This window comes from Artemia franciscana, chromosome 7 (genome assembly GCF_032884065.1).
Source record: "Artemia franciscana chromosome 7, ASM3288406v1, whole genome shotgun sequence".
Lineage (NCBI taxonomy): Eukaryota > Metazoa > Arthropoda > Branchiopoda > Anostraca > Artemiidae > Artemia > Artemia franciscana.
In genome coordinates, this window is record NC_088869.1 from 21577158 (window position 1) to 21592757 (window position 15600).

General features: G+C 34.5%; 2 protein-coding genes across 2 annotated transcripts in view; one reads left to right on the top strand and one right to left on the bottom strand.

Annotated features, from left to right (window-relative positions):
• The window catches only part of LOC136028984 (serine/threonine-protein phosphatase 6 regulatory ankyrin repeat subunit A-like), a 155783-nt gene extending 148586 nt beyond the window's left edge, over nt 1-7197 (bottom strand). The window contains exon 1 of the mRNA XM_065706981.1: nt 7126-7197. The gene's annotated coding sequence lies outside the window, so the exon portion shown is untranslated. The remainder of the gene's footprint in view (nt 1-7125) is intronic.
• LOC136028983 (uncharacterized) overlaps nt 1-15600 on the top strand; it is a 37123-nt gene that overhangs the window by 5841 nt on the left and 15682 nt on the right. Inside the window, exon 2 of the mRNA XM_065706980.1 lies at nt 13959-14311. Within this exon, the coding sequence (XP_065563052.1) occupies nt 13959-14311 (353 nt within the window). The remainder of the gene's footprint in view (nt 1-13958; nt 14312-15600) is intronic.

The following is a 15600-nucleotide window of genomic DNA, read 5'->3' on the forward strand; positions in this document are numbered from 1 at the left end:
ATTACTCCGTATATGAAATGGGTTGTCCCCTCCGCAATCCCTCGCTCTTTACGCTGAAGTTTGACTCTTTGCCACAATTCTACTTTTTAAAACAATTAAAAGCTTTAGCGTAAAGAGCGAGGGATTGCGGAGGGGACAACCCATTTCATATACGGAGTAATTTCTGTTCGTTTTAAGTTTTAATGTCGCTCCTTACTTTCAGCTAAAAAAATTAGTTTTTTTTATTTAATCTCAAATAGAACGTGGCTTAAGGACTAATGTTAAAACTTAAAACGAAGAGAAATTATTCCGTGTAAAAAAAAAGGTCATAGCAGTGTTTTTTCATAACTACATTTTAGTCAAAAACGAGCTAAGATATATTTAAAAAAATAAAGTTTTTCTGAAGGGAGTAAAGAGTGAAATTGAACCTTAAAAAAAGATAACAAACTTAACAAAACTTAACGAACAAAAAATTATTATTTCACAGCCTATCTAAAATATATCAATAAAACTAATGCAAATCAATCAACTGGTGATATTTCCCTATGTTTGTAGAACTACAGAAAACTAGCACTTTGCTAAAAACACAAAAGCAGAGTATAAAAAATAAGTTTAAAGTCATTACACAGCATACAAAATAACGGATTGATTTATCAGGTATCACCTCCCAGGAAGTTATGATGTTGGTAGACTTTAGGATGAGAATTTGAACGAAACTTTCCAGAAACAGTTGAATGCTAAACTTAAGACTTTAGAATTCGGCAATGTAGAAGATGGTTGGAATAATTTTAGAAAAACAATTTGTGAAGTTGCTGATGGTGTCCTAAGGAAGAAAGTTAAGACTACAGCTATAATAATAATAATAATTTGTTTTTGACCCGCTACAAAAAATCAAAGCGGAGTTTCAATAAAAGAAACAAAACAAGCACTACACAAAACAGAAAGAACAAGAAACTAAAGCAAACGAGTAAGGTCTTTATGTTTAATAGATAAGAGAAGGGGTTTGTACAAGAGTTATCTGAAAAGTAGATCATATGAAAACAAAAGGAACGTAAAGAAAGTGGAGAAAGCATTAAAGTATGAACTAAAGAGGTTTGAAGTGGAGGCCATGGATAAAATTGGTGAGTATCTGGAAAATGCAGCTAGACGGCATAATAGTAAAATATTGTACTGGCATGTTAATAAATTGAGAGGGAGTAGTCAATCCGGACTTGTCCTAGTCAAAGATAGGAACGGGGCCACAATTAGTGACAAGGAAGGAGTTAAAGGGAGATGGACGAAACATTTTGAGAATGTGTTAAACCGAGATACAGTTACAGGCGAAGATATAAAGGAAAATGAAAAAGATTGTGATACCTTGGATAAGAAGGGCGATTTGTTTTGTCAGGAAGAATTAGCGGCAGTTCTAACAGGATTAAAAAATAATAAGGCTCCAGGTGCTGAAAGTGGGGCAAATGAGTTTCTTAAATATGATGGGTATGAGGTTTGCAATAAGTTACTTAAGACTATGAATATGATTTTGGAAAAGGAAAAGTACCTAACGATTTCAGGAAAACCCTAATTAAACCGCTGTATAAGAAAGGTGATAAGAGTGAGTGTCGTAATTATTGAGGCATTAGTCTGGTCTCTGTATGTAGCAAATTACTTAGTAAAATGATACTTTTTAGACTGATAGATGCTGTAGACAAATTTTTAAGAGAAGAACACTGCGGTTTTAGAAAAGGTAGAAGATGTGTCGACCACATTTTCACTTTTAGTTTAATAATTGAGAAGTGCCATAGTTGTCAACCACCTTTGGTCCTCAGTTTTATAGATTATGAGCAAGTGTTCGATTCTCTTTATAGCAAAGGAAAGACAATATGAGACCACAGAATTAAATGGGGTGGAAAAACTCTTCTGGACTTGGATTATGTGGATTATTTAAGTATCCTAAATGGTAGTGTGAGCAAAATGAATCAACGTTTAGAAGTTTGCGATTTCAGTATGCTAGAATAGGTTTGAAAATTAATGTTAGAAGAATAAGTCACTAAGGCTAGTAATAAGTGAAGATGAAAAGGTGACGTTGGGTAGCAAAAAATTGATCAGGCGGGTATTTCACTTACCTTGGTAGTATTATTTGGAAAAACGGTGGGAGCAGCGAAGATATTAAAAGTAGAATAGCCCAGACTCAGGAAATTTTTTCACAGTTAAAAAAAAAGTTTGGAAGAATAGGAATGTAAGTCTGCAAACCAAGATTAGAATATTAGAAGGTACAGTGATGACAATGGTCAAATATGGCTCTGGAGCATGGGCACTCCGAAGAGTGGAAGAAGATTTACTAGATGTTTTTCAGAGAAATTACCTACTCATGGTTCTGGGTACCTGGCTGCCTGACCGTATTTCAAGTAGTATACTGGACGAAAAAAGTTGTTCAATTCCGCTTTCTAGGGCTATAATGAAAGAATGATTGAGATGGCTAAAGCATGTTCTGCGGATGAAGGATGACAGATTACCAAAGATTGTCCTTTTTGGCTAACCGTCTAGGGCTAAACGGAAAGCAGGTCGTCCTCGTCTGAGGTGGGAAGATTTCGTAAAGAAAGATTTAAGGGAAATGAGAAATTCCTGGAAGGTTGTAAAGATAGAGGTTTTGAATAGATTGGGATAGAGGAGAAGCGTGCGTAGTGGTGTTGGTTTCAAGCGGCTTGGTGCTGCGGTGAGTTGTTAGTGGCAGTAGTATCTTGATCTCACCACGTAATACTCAAAATTAAGAATATATCAAAATTAATATGGACTCTGGAAATCCAGTTGTTTCTCTTTATAAAACGGAGTGATTTGTTTGCATTAGTTTTATTGATATATGTTTGCTAGGTTGTGAACTAATAATTTTTTTCGTTGTAAGTTTCAACTTCGTTCCTTACTTGCTCCGGCAAACTTTGTTTTTTAAATTATTAAGATTAAAGAAACAACGTACCAGGAGATCAAGCTTCGCTCAGTCTCTGGCACTCGACATTTGACACGCTATGACACGTTCCCTCATTCCATCGTAATTTAGATTAGTTTTCAAACACTATTTGATTGGTCATGGTCATTATCACATGTCTTTTAACCTCAGATTTTATTGCGCATAATTTTCATTTGTCATTCGTTGTAATTCTCCCTGTCGCTTGTTTTCTAACCACAAATTTTTTTGTGTATAATTTTGATTTGCGATTCGTTGTGATGTTCATTGTCAAACAGCTCTTGGTAGCGAACATTACCACGAAGTAAGGAGCGACCCGGCTCAACAGCAACTGAAACTCTAAAAAACTGAATTTTGATGTCAATATATACATCAAAAGAATCAAATTTTTATGCCAATTTTAAATATATAAGTTTCATCAAGTTCAGTCTTACCCATCAAAAGTTACGAGCCTGAGAACATTTGCCTTATTTTAGAAAATGGGTAGAAAGATCCCCTAAAAGTCATAGAATCTTAACGAAAACCACACTGTCAGATTCAGCATATCAGAGAATCCTACTGTAGAAGTTTCAAGCACCTATCTACAAAAATGTGGAATTTTTTTTGCCAGAACATAGATCATGGATGCGTGTGAAGGGGTTACGTTGGAGGATATTTCCATGGAGGAGTTTATCATTAGGAAAGAGAATTTCCATGAACGGGGCGAGGGTTTCCTAGTATTGTTAAAAAAAACAATTAGAAAATAAATAAACAAAAATATCAACTGGAAGTAAGAAGCAGCATTGAAACTTAAAACAGACAATAATTATCAAACAGTTCGGGGCAACGAAGAGTGGTATGGAGCGACCCTGCTCAATAGTAACCAAAACTCTAAAAATTTTAATACCAAAAATCTCAAAACTCTAAAATTTTAATACCAATAGTTTCATCAAAAGAATCGCATTTTTATGCTTATTTTAAATACATAAATTTCATCAGGTTTGGACCTACCCGCCAAAGGTTAGGAGCCTGAAAAAATGTGCCTTATTTTTGAAAATAGGGGAAAACACCCCCTAAGAGTCTTTGAATCTTAACAAAAATCAAACCGTCAAATTCAGCGTATCAGAAACCCTCCTGTAGAGGTTTCACACTCCTATCTACAAAAATGTGAAATTTTGTATTTTTACCAGAAGACAGATCACGGATGTTTTTTGTTTTTTTCCAGGGGTGGTCGTTTCGACCCAGTGGTCCTATATTGTCGTGAGAGGGCTCATTCTAACGGAAACTAAAAGTTGTAGTGCCTTTTTTAAGTGACCAAAAATTGGAGGGCACCTAGGCCCCCTCCCACGCTCATGTTTTTCTAAAGTCACCGGATTAAAATTCTGAAATAGCTATTTTGTTCCACATAGTAAAATATAAAATAGTAAAACCTAATAATTATGTCCGTCGGGAATTCTTCACAGTCCCCGGGGGAGGGGCTGCATGTTACAATGACTATTGTTTAGATGTAGTAAAGCTTATTGGGAAGTGTACAGACGTTTTCAGGGGGACTTTCACGTGTTTTTTTTTTTTTTGGGGGGGGGGGGGCAGGGGAGGGGTATACCCTCCCCTGCCATTGCCATCAAGTACCATTGCCATCAAGTACCATTGAGGATCCATCCAGGGAGGAATTTATCATGAGGGAGGAGAATTTCCATGAGGAGGCTGCAGGATTTTCTAGCAATACAAAGAGAACATAAATAAAAAACATTTCAGGTGGAAGTAAGGAGCAGCATTAAAATCTAAAAAGAACAGAAATTATTAGGTAATTAAGGGGTTTCATCTCCTCTACAATAGCTCGCTCTTTACGCTAAATTATTCTTAGTAATTTCAACTATTTATTCTACGACCTTGGTGATTCACGGGCCATTCTTAAAGAACTGGGACAAAACTCAAGCTTTAATGTAAAGAGCGAGGTACCGACGAGGAGGTGAACCCCTCATATACGTAGTATAAATATACAAATATAAAGGTTCCTTACATAAGTTAATTCGTAAGTTAAGTATATTTATTACTGATAAAACGTTCGTAAAAAAAACAACAAAAGTTCTTGTTGCCTTTTAAAGTAACCACAATTTCTAGGGCAACTAGGCCTTCTCTCCCACTCTTTTTTTATCAAAATGGTCCATTCAAAACTATGTGAAAGCCATTTAGCCACAAAAACTTAATATACAAATTTTGTTTTAATTATCCATTGTGTGGTGAGCCAAATCAAAACATGCATTAATTCAAAAACGTTCAGAAATTAAATAAAAAGAAATCAAGTTTTTCAACTGAAAGTAAGCAGCGAAATTAAAACTGAAAATGAACTGAAAATATTCCGTATATGAACGGTATTGTTTCCTCCTCAACGCCCAGCTCTTTACGCTAAAGTTTGACTCTTTCTGACAACTCTACTTTTTAAAGCAACAAAAAACTTTGAGAAACATATAGAACTTAATACAAACAGTAATCCTTACGTATATTAGGGGGTTTGTCTCCTCCTCAAGACTGTTCTCTTCAAGTTACAGTATTTTTAGTTATTTCGAAAGAGCTATTTATTCTAATTTTACAACCTTTGTGGTTCAGGGGTCATTCCCAAAGAACTGGAGCAAATTTCGAACTTTCAAACAGTTCGTGGTAACGAACGGTAGTAAGGAGCGACCCAGCTCAATAGTAGGCCTAGCCGAAACTCTAAAAAACGGAATTTTGATACCAAGAGTTACATGAAAAAAAATTACATTTTAGTGCTGATTTTTCTAGTTCCATTAAGTTTCATTAAGTTTAATCTTACCCATCAAAAGTTACGAGCATGACAAAATTTGCCTTATTTTAGTAAATAGGGGGAATCACCCCTTACAAGCCATAAAATTTAAACGAAAAACACACCATGAGATTCAGCCGTATCAGAGAACCGCACAATAGAAGTTTCAAGCTGTATCTACAAAAATGTGGAATTCTGTGTTTTTGCCACAAGACATTTATCACGGATGCATGTTTATTTGTTTGTTTGTTTTTTTGTTTGTTTTTTTCTCAGGGGTGATCGTATCGACCCCATGATCCTAGAATGTCGCCAGAAAGCTCATTCTAACGGAAGTTAAAAGCTCTAGTACCCTTTTTAAGTGACAAAAAAATTGGAGGGCACCTAGGGCCCCTCCCACGCTCATTTTTTCCCCAAAGTCACCGGCTCAAAATTCTGAGATAGCTACTTTATTCATCATAGTCGAAAAACTGATAAATTTGTTTTTGGGGACGACTTATTCCCCCACAGTCCCCATGGGAGGGGCTGTAAGTTACAGACTTTGACCAGTGCTAAAGTAATTTATTAATTTCAACTATTTATTCTATGGCCTTTGTTATTCAGGGGTAATTGTTAAGGAATTGTGACAAAATTTAAGCCTTAGTGTAAAGAGCGAGGTTTTGACGAGGGGGCGAACCCTCTCATATACGTAATAAAAACATACGAATATAGAAGTTCGTTACATAAGTTAATTTGTAAGTTACGTATATTTACTACTTATAAAACTGTTTGTAAGTAAAGTTAAAGTTTTAGTGGCCTTTTTAAGTAACCCAAAAATTGGAGGGCAATTAGGTTCCCTCTCCCATCCCTTTTTTTCCTCAAAATCGTCCAATCAAAACTTTGAGAAAGCCATTTAGCCAAAAAAATAAATTAATATGCAAATTTCGTTTCAATTATTCATTTTCGGAAAGCCAAAATCAAAACATGCATTAATTCAAAAACGTTCAGAAATTAAATAAAAAAAACAAGTTTTCTAACTCAAAGTAAGGAGTGACATTAAAACTTAAAACGAACAGAAATTAATCCTTATATGAAAGGGACTGCCCCCTCCTCAACGCCCCGCTCTTTACGCTAATGTTTGACTCTTTCTCACAGCTCTACTTTTTAAAACAATAAAAACTTTAGTGTAAAGAGCGCGGCGTTGAGGAGGGGACACTCTCTTTCATACACGGAATTATTTCTGTTCGTTTTAAGTTTTAACGTCACTCCTTAGAAAACGTGTTTTTTTTATTTATTTAATCATAAATAGCGACGAAGATTACACTGTCTTTCTATCACAAACAACAAAAACAAGGAGAACAATAGGGAGCTCTTTTCGCAAGACAATGGGAAACTAACTAGAATGAATATATCGGCCTATGTCCAAGGGCAGTCCTCAGCAAGACATAAATATATAAGAAGAAAAACTTACAACAAGATACAATCAATATAACTAAACCGATTTTTTTTTTTTTACAGTCCCAACATCCTTACTTCAGCAAAGTTCAACCAGGACTGAGTGACAAATAAATCGTGATGAAACGAGGCAATTCATTGAAATGAAAGAGAAAAATTAAAAACATGTTTTTAGCGCTAATATTGCTTTTTTGGCTGCTGATCTCATAGGTCTATTTGTGACAGGTTCTGTATTTAAAATCTATTGTGCATAAATTTTAGTGTCGTAATCTGTCGTATCCATGACAACCAAAGAATTGCTTTTATCTTCTTTAGTTATAATAATGGACAGGACTTGTGGTGATTATTGTAAAGTGTATCGATAAGACTAGCCCTAATTTCGTCTGGGTTGGAAAGGATAGAAGAAAAGAAAAGAAAAGGAAAGAATAGATTGGGTTGGAAATAAATGTATAAAGTTAGTGCAAAGAAATGTTCATTCTAATTAGTTTCCCACTGTCTTGCGAAAGGAATTCCCTATTGTTCTTCTTATTTTTAGTGTTTGTGATGGAAAGACAGTGTGGTCTTCGTCACTATTTACGTCTCGCATATGGGGAGCAGTTTATTAGTTAGGCAAAAAACACGCTAATATTACTAACCAACAAAAAATTCTTGGAATCTTGCACATTTGAAAATCTTATTCCCAAGTCTTTTATATTTAGATTACACTTAATACCCAAAAAGAAGAGCTATTTGCTCATACATTACAATTAAAAAAATTAATACAAATTATTAAAGATAAAAAACAAAAAAGATACATTATTTCCTCTGAAAGGAAATTTCTAGAAAAGTTCTTATTTGAAAATTTATCTTCTGGTGATTGTGACCAAGTTGCTAGATTGGAAAGAAATTTATTTAGTCATGATTTCCGCTTACCAAGGGAACGACTTATTAAAAAATTGGAAAACATACGATATGAATCTTCAATGAATAACCCTACTTATGCTCCAACATTCACTCCTGGACCGACTGTGGTAATCTGTCCTCTAGAACGCTTGAACCATTGGAAATTCAAACTCTCGAAAAAGGTCCAAAATTATCTTTTCTTCCAAAACAAGTTCCTGTGGCAGATTTTGATTTCTTATCTAGAGTCTTCTTTGCAAAAATTTTACACATCTATTTCCCACCCAGACGATGTTATGGCCAGTCTTATTGATACCATTTACAATAAAAAAAAAAAAGGCTAGTTCTCCCGCCAATATAAATCCAGGCAATTTGTGTGACCTAAGAATTCTATCTAATCTCCACAAAGACCTGTCTATTATTATAACAAGCAAATAAAAGCAATTCTTTGGTTGTCATGGATACGACAGGATACGACACAAAAATCTATGTACATCTAAATGACAAAACTACATATACAACTATAACCCACGATCATACTGATCAGTTTGCTAACAAACCTATAAATAATATAAAACAAAATGGTAAATTTACTCCACAATTATATAATAAATTTTTCCCCCGAGGCAGCTTTTGTCCAAAATTTTATTGTCTACCAAAATTATATGCGCAAGGCATTCCTTTAAGGCCCATCGTAGCTTGTACGAAAGACCCCGACTCCAATATTGGAAAATAGTTATGTACGAAACAATTATCAGTAGTTTTGACATTGTTTCTATGCATGCAAATATTAATGTAGCAATGTCTGAGCAATTATTAGAAAATAAAATAAACAATAGTTATTACTTAATAGAGTATTCAGCAGCAGGATTAGACTGCGATGTCTTAACGACCTTGGTTAAACTTTGTAAAAAATATTCAATCTATTTTCAATTCCTTAATTCTCTTTACCAGCAAATAAATGACTTACCCATGGGCGCGCCTCTCTCTGGTTTACTGACGAATTTTTATGTAGAGCATACTGAAAGTGGGGCGTTAAATTCGCATTTCTTTAAATATATCTTTTGAGGACAAATACATGGATGACGTAATTTTACTTTGGAACTATGGGGAAAATGAATTTAGGTGTTTTTAGATCAACTTATAGAAATTGAAATTGCAAATAAAATCTCATTCCTAGATGTGCTAATTATTCGTAGCTTAGATAAATTCAATTTTCCTATTTACAGAAAACCAACACAAAGCAATAGATATTCACATTTTGAATCAAACCACCACCACCCCAAGTTAAAACAGCTGTCGTAATCTCTCTTGTCGTTCGTTACATAACATTTGTTCTGATTCCTACATCACAGCAGAACTATATTATGTTAGGGACATACTTTTTGGAAATGGGTATTAATAATACAATTAATCGTAGACTGAAGACACTCCGTAAAATAAATGGTAATTTACCATGTGAGAATCCTGATAAGCCCTCAAACATAATTTACCTTCCGTTTATTCCAAAAATCACTAGGAATCTTAAAAGAGTATGCAGACAGAATAATCTGTATGTTGTATTTACCAATAATTTGAAAATCATAAATCTACTAAATTCTGGTAAAGACAAAACTACAGTTATTCGCCAAAGAGGTGTCTATCTAATACCATGCGATTGTAGCAAATTCTATAACTAACCAGAATTTAGAGAAACGTCTGCAACAGCGTCAAGATGATATCACCAAAACTCTAAATGCTAAAATTGCTTCTGTTTCTTTTAAATCTGCTTTAAGAGCCCATATGTTTGAAAATCGTAGCCACAAAATCCTTTTTAAAGAATATACCCTTATTAGCAATGAATTAGGCATACAGCAAATAGTTCGAGAAGTAATTGAAATCAGACTTAAGATTAATTATAATATTTTCTTAAATAGAGACTTGGGAGAATATTCACTAAATGCTCTATACACAAATTTAATTGAAAGCGATCTTGCGAAATATTATAAAAACCCAATAGATATTAACAAAGAGCAAGAAGTATCAGCATATGTATATTAAACTGACGATCCACGGTCATTTTATTTTTTTCATTGAAGTGCAAGTAATATTCTGGTCGGTGTTGTCAGCACTACATCGGTGTTGTCAGCACTACTCATGTTAATTTTTGCTCGTTTTGAGCTTTACATCGGTTATTTATTGTAATTTATGCTCGTTTTTGAGTTTTATTTATTTATTGATGGTGATTTGTGGCATTTTTAATCTTGGAAGATATTTGACTTTATTTCTGCTCATATCAAACAGTTCGTGGTAACGAACTATATTAAGGAGCGACCCGGTTTTATAGTAACCAAAACTCTAAAAAACGGAATTTTGATACCAATAGTTACATCAAAAGAATCGTATTTTAATTTTGATTTTAAATTTATAAGTTTCATTAAGTTTAGTCTTATCCTTCAAAAGTTACGAGCCTGAGAAAATTTGCCTTATTTTAGAAAATATGGTTAAAACCCCCCTAAAAGTCATAGAATCTTAACGAAAACCACGCCATTAGATTCAGCGTATCAGAGAATCCTTTTGTAGAAATTTCAAGCTCTTATCTACAAAAATGTGGAATTTTGTATTTTTTGCCACAGGACCAATCACAGATGCGTGTTTATTTGTTGTTTTTTTTTATTGTTTTTTTTCCCAGGGGTGATCGTATCGACCCAGAAGTCCTATAATTTTGCAAGAGGGCTCATTCTAACAAAAATGAGAAGTTCCAGTGCTTTTTTTAAGTTACCCAAGAATTGAAGGGCACCTAGGCCCCCTCAGACGCTAATTATGCTCCCATAGTCACCGGATCAAAATTCAGAGATAGCCATTTTATTCAGCATAGTCGAACAACCTTATAACTATGTCCTTGGGGATGAATTATTCCCCCACAGTCCCCGTGGGAGGGGCTAAAAGTGACAAACTTTGACCAGTGCTTACATATAGCAATGGTTTTTGGGAAGTGTACAGACGTTTTCATGGGGATTTTCTGGTTGGTGGGAGGGGTGGAGATGAGGGGGATATGTTGGGGGAACTCTCCATGGAGGAATTTTTCATAGGGGAAGAAAATTTCCATGAAGGGAGCGCAGGATTTTCTAGCATTATTTAAAAAAAACAATGAAAACATAAATATGAAAAAGTTTTTCAACTAAAGTAAGGAGCAGCATTAAAACTTAAAACGAACAGAAATTATTACGCATATGAGGGCTTCACCTCCTCCTAATATCTCGCAATTTGCGCTAAAGTATTTTTAAAAATTTCAACTATTTACTCTACGGCTTTTGTGATTCAGGGGTCATTCTTAAGGAACTAGGACACAATTTAAGCTTTAGTGTAAAGAGCGAGGTACTAACGAGGGGTGAACCCCCTAATATATGTAGTAAAAACATGTGAATGCAGAGGTTCATTACGTAAGCTAATTTGTAAGTTACGTATATCTTTTACTGATAAAAACTTTCGTAAAATAATAGAAGTTCTTGTTGCCTTTTTAAGTAACCAAAAACTTGGAGGGCAGCTAGGCCTCCTCCCCCGCTTCTTTTTCACTCAAAATCATTCGATCAAAACTATGAGAAAGCCATTTAGCCAAAAAAAAAGTATGCGAATTTCATTTTAATTATTCATGCACGGAGAGCCAAAATCAAAACATGCATTAATTCAAAAACGTTCAGAAATTAAATAAAAAACAAGTGTTTTTTACTGAAAGTAAGGAGAGACATTAAATCTTAAAACGAACAGAAATTACTTCGTATATGAAAGGGGCTGCTCACTCATCAACGCCCCGCTCTTTACGCTAAAGTTTTTTCCTGTTTTAAAAAGTAGAGTTGAGAGAAAGAGTCAAACTTTAGCGTAAAGAGCGGGACGTTGATGAGTTGATGAGAGAAAGAGTCAAACTTTAGCGTAAAGAGCGGGACGTTGATGAGTGAGCAGCCCCTTTCATATACGAAGTAATTTCTGCTCGTTTAAAGTTTTAATTGGAGAGTTTTTGGAGCGTGGACGCTCCAAAAACGGAGGAGCATTTGCTAGATGTTTTCCAGAGAAATTGCTTACAGATTACTTTGGTTACCCGATTGACTGAGCGTATATCAAACAGTAAGCTAAGCTGCATAAAAATGTGATTTAATCTGCTTTCTAGGCCTATAGTGAGAGAAAGGTTGAGATGGCTAGGACACGTTCTGCAGATGAAGGATTTCTGACTCCCGAAGATTGTCTTTGTTTGCCAACCGTCTAGGGCCAAACAAAAATCAGGTCTTCCCAGAATAGTGTGGGAGAATGTCGTAAGGAAATATTTCACGGGGCCCTTTACTTATCTTTTAAAAGCTTGTTTTGTGGAAAAAGTTTTTTATTAATAGCATAAAATACTGAATGTAATGGTAGCCTACTACTCTTATTTCTTTAGCAAGCTTCCTTCAGAACATGTCAACCAATGAATATATACCGTTCCTTTCTTCAAAGTTAAAAATTCATTGCAAGATTCAACAAAAAATTGCAAAAATAATAATACTAGTTTCGTAAATTATATTAACCATATCTTAAATTCTTTTAATAGCCTTCAGGTTTTTAAAATCAGTAGGGTATATATCTCGTATAAAATAATATTTCATAAAAAATTGAATTTTCCATATACCTCAAAAATGCAAAAATGAACTCTTTACGTAACAAAATTGTAGAATTTTTAGTCAAGAGAATTTTAAGTTCAAGAGAGACACGAAGCGAACCTGCTTTTACTGCCCTGTTCTAAGAAAAACTCATGTCGAGTTTTATACCGTAGTTTATTTTTACCTAAGTTGGACAAAGATTTTTATGAGGTTTATTGCGCATATTTTTAAAACTTAGATCTTTCTCCACCAAATTTTCGTCAATTGACCTCACTGCTACTGACATATTAATTTACAAATTTTAAACTAATTCATTTATTCCCACCGGTGGATTGAACTGAGTTGAAGCTTAGGCCACAAGGGTGCATTTTCCACACAATATGGAGTAGGGATTCTTTGCTCTATTTCTATAAGAGCTTGATCTAAATATCGATTGTATGTCGTGCACAAAATTTATACATATATTTAGAGAAGAGACCCCTACATCCTCCAGGGCAAGGGTTGTAAGTTATGCAAGCTGCCCATTTTTAATATATATATAAGTTTCTCATGGAAAAGATGGTCATATAAACATTGGAGGAGGCTCCTTCAATTGAAATTGAAAGTTCTAGTTCCCTTTTTAAGAGACAAAAGTGACCGACCGTAACATCTCCAAATAACCTGCGTTTGTTAGCCTATCATCCGGCAGGCTAACAACCTATACCCAGTACAGTATCATGTGCGCCAGTCTACTTAATCTAAGCTGAAATAATCCTAGATCTCCTTATAAAAGTAAAGAGCAATGTCATAACTTATAAACGAAAAAAATAATCCACTTCGTATTTTACGCTATATATATTTTAAAAACTAACCAATGATATTTGCCTATATTTGAAGGATTCTGAAAAGCTAGGGCTTTACTAAGGAATAGAGGTGCCTTATCTTTTTAGATAGTTAAAATTGCACAGTGCAATAAGATTATCCTACATATGAGAGGTATGCCGACCCATCACACTCCTCTATACTATAAGGCATGTATATTTTTTTCTCGATGCTTAATCAATGGCTACCCAAAAGGTATGTTATAAATAGTTTTAAACTGTAATGATAATACTTCTAGAATGAAAGAATACACATTCTCAATTCCCTTATAAAATCACATTTTCAGTTCAAATGTATTGAAATTCAATCGGTAAATAAAATATATGTAGTTACTAACTGCCATTTTTTGCTGAATTCTGAACGTTCAGGGGGGTACTAGTCAAAACTAATTGTAAAGAGCGGATTCTCAAGGGGGGAGGCAACCCCCTGACACGTAGGATAGTTTTTTTTACATTGTTGATGTTACTACTTACTCTCATGTAAATTTTCTATCTATTTGTAGGGTTACCTGTCATTCCATATATTTGGAATCAAAGACTAGAAAATGCAATCTATACATAAGCCTAGAAAAACACCGCAAGAGTGACGAATTTACGGATGTCATTTTTTACACCACTGACAATCTTAACGTGACTGCACATCGAGTTGTCCTGTCAGCTGAGTCTCCGGGCTTCAAAAAAATATTTGAGATAGCAGAAGAAGAGGAAGAAGGGGAAGACCCAGACAATGATTTTGAAATGATTGCGGATCAGCCTATGATTAACCCTAAAGGTTTGAACGAAGGAACTACCGTAAGAAGGCAACTCAGCAAAGTAGTAAAGTCAATGAGGAAAAGAACCTCCAGTAGTAACATTGGTATGCTGAACTTTAAACTGTATATGAATGCTAAGTAATGCTTAGTCACTATATATGATCTCTGTCACTATGCTTACAACAACATGAACATTGGATCTTTTTTTATTTTTATGACATTTTCATACCATTAGTCAGCCATTTATCTTGCTTTCCTCCCCAGAATTGCGTCTGTTGAACATCCTTTTAAACAAATCAACTTATTCTTAGGGATAATCAGTAGCAATCTTAGGCCTCATAATCTAGGGAGGGGGCCAAAGTATCTTACTAGGAGTCTGAAAATATAAAATAAAATAAATTGAATGCCAAATTTCAGAAAACTGGGGCGAAACTGCCTACACATAGAACCACCATTTGGGATAACTGAAGCATCTTACATACCTGTTCTTAAAGTACTCCGTATTGTATGTCTCTTCTTGTAGGTAATCCGACCGTAATGTAGTTTTTCTTGTTTTATTCCAAGTTTGTTATTATTATTTTTTTTTGCATTCCTTAACATCCCTTATATTCAATGTGGCTTGCTAATTTTCTTCTTACTCTTATTTTAAGTAGAGCACATCAGCGTATCATAGGGTCAGCTACTTGACAACTATTTTATGAAACTTATAGAGGAATGCTAGAACATTACGTATTAAATAAATTTTTCAAGGTGAATTTATATTCTCAGTTTACTTGATGTGGCATAACTACTTCTAATGCAAACATAATCACAATTTAAGTAAACGCATAACTCAAATGGTCAAATAATCCTATCTAAACTATAGAAATTGGCACAGGGAGTTATTCAGTCTAAGAAGGAAAATTATTTTTATATAAGAAAAATAGTTTAGTTTTCTGGTTGTTTTTTTTTTCAATCAGCTTTTTCCTTTTTGTTCTCTCGATCATTTTACATTTTGCTACATTTTTATGATTGAACAATAGCCTGAGTAATGAAACTGTAGGTGAAATAACCTGACAGTAAAAATCAATTGGCGCCACTTTTCTTTTTGTAAAGCTTTTGATGGCAGATTAGTCCGAATGTGGTATACCAAGCAAGTTTGCCAAATGTAGTATGGCTGGGAAAACCGTACAAGAGCAAAAGAAAACCTAAAAAAGAAATTGTGAAAATTGCTTCTGTGTGTGTGTGTGTGTTTGTCAGTACCAAGAGCGACTGTAGGCCAAATCCTTTTAACTTCATCAAGTATGCATTTAGGGAACTTTAAGGAGTAGGCGCTAATTATTTTATAGTGAACACAACGAGGAGCAATATCACTGATTCCCAACAACTTTTCTAGGTTCATCAACTTCTTCTC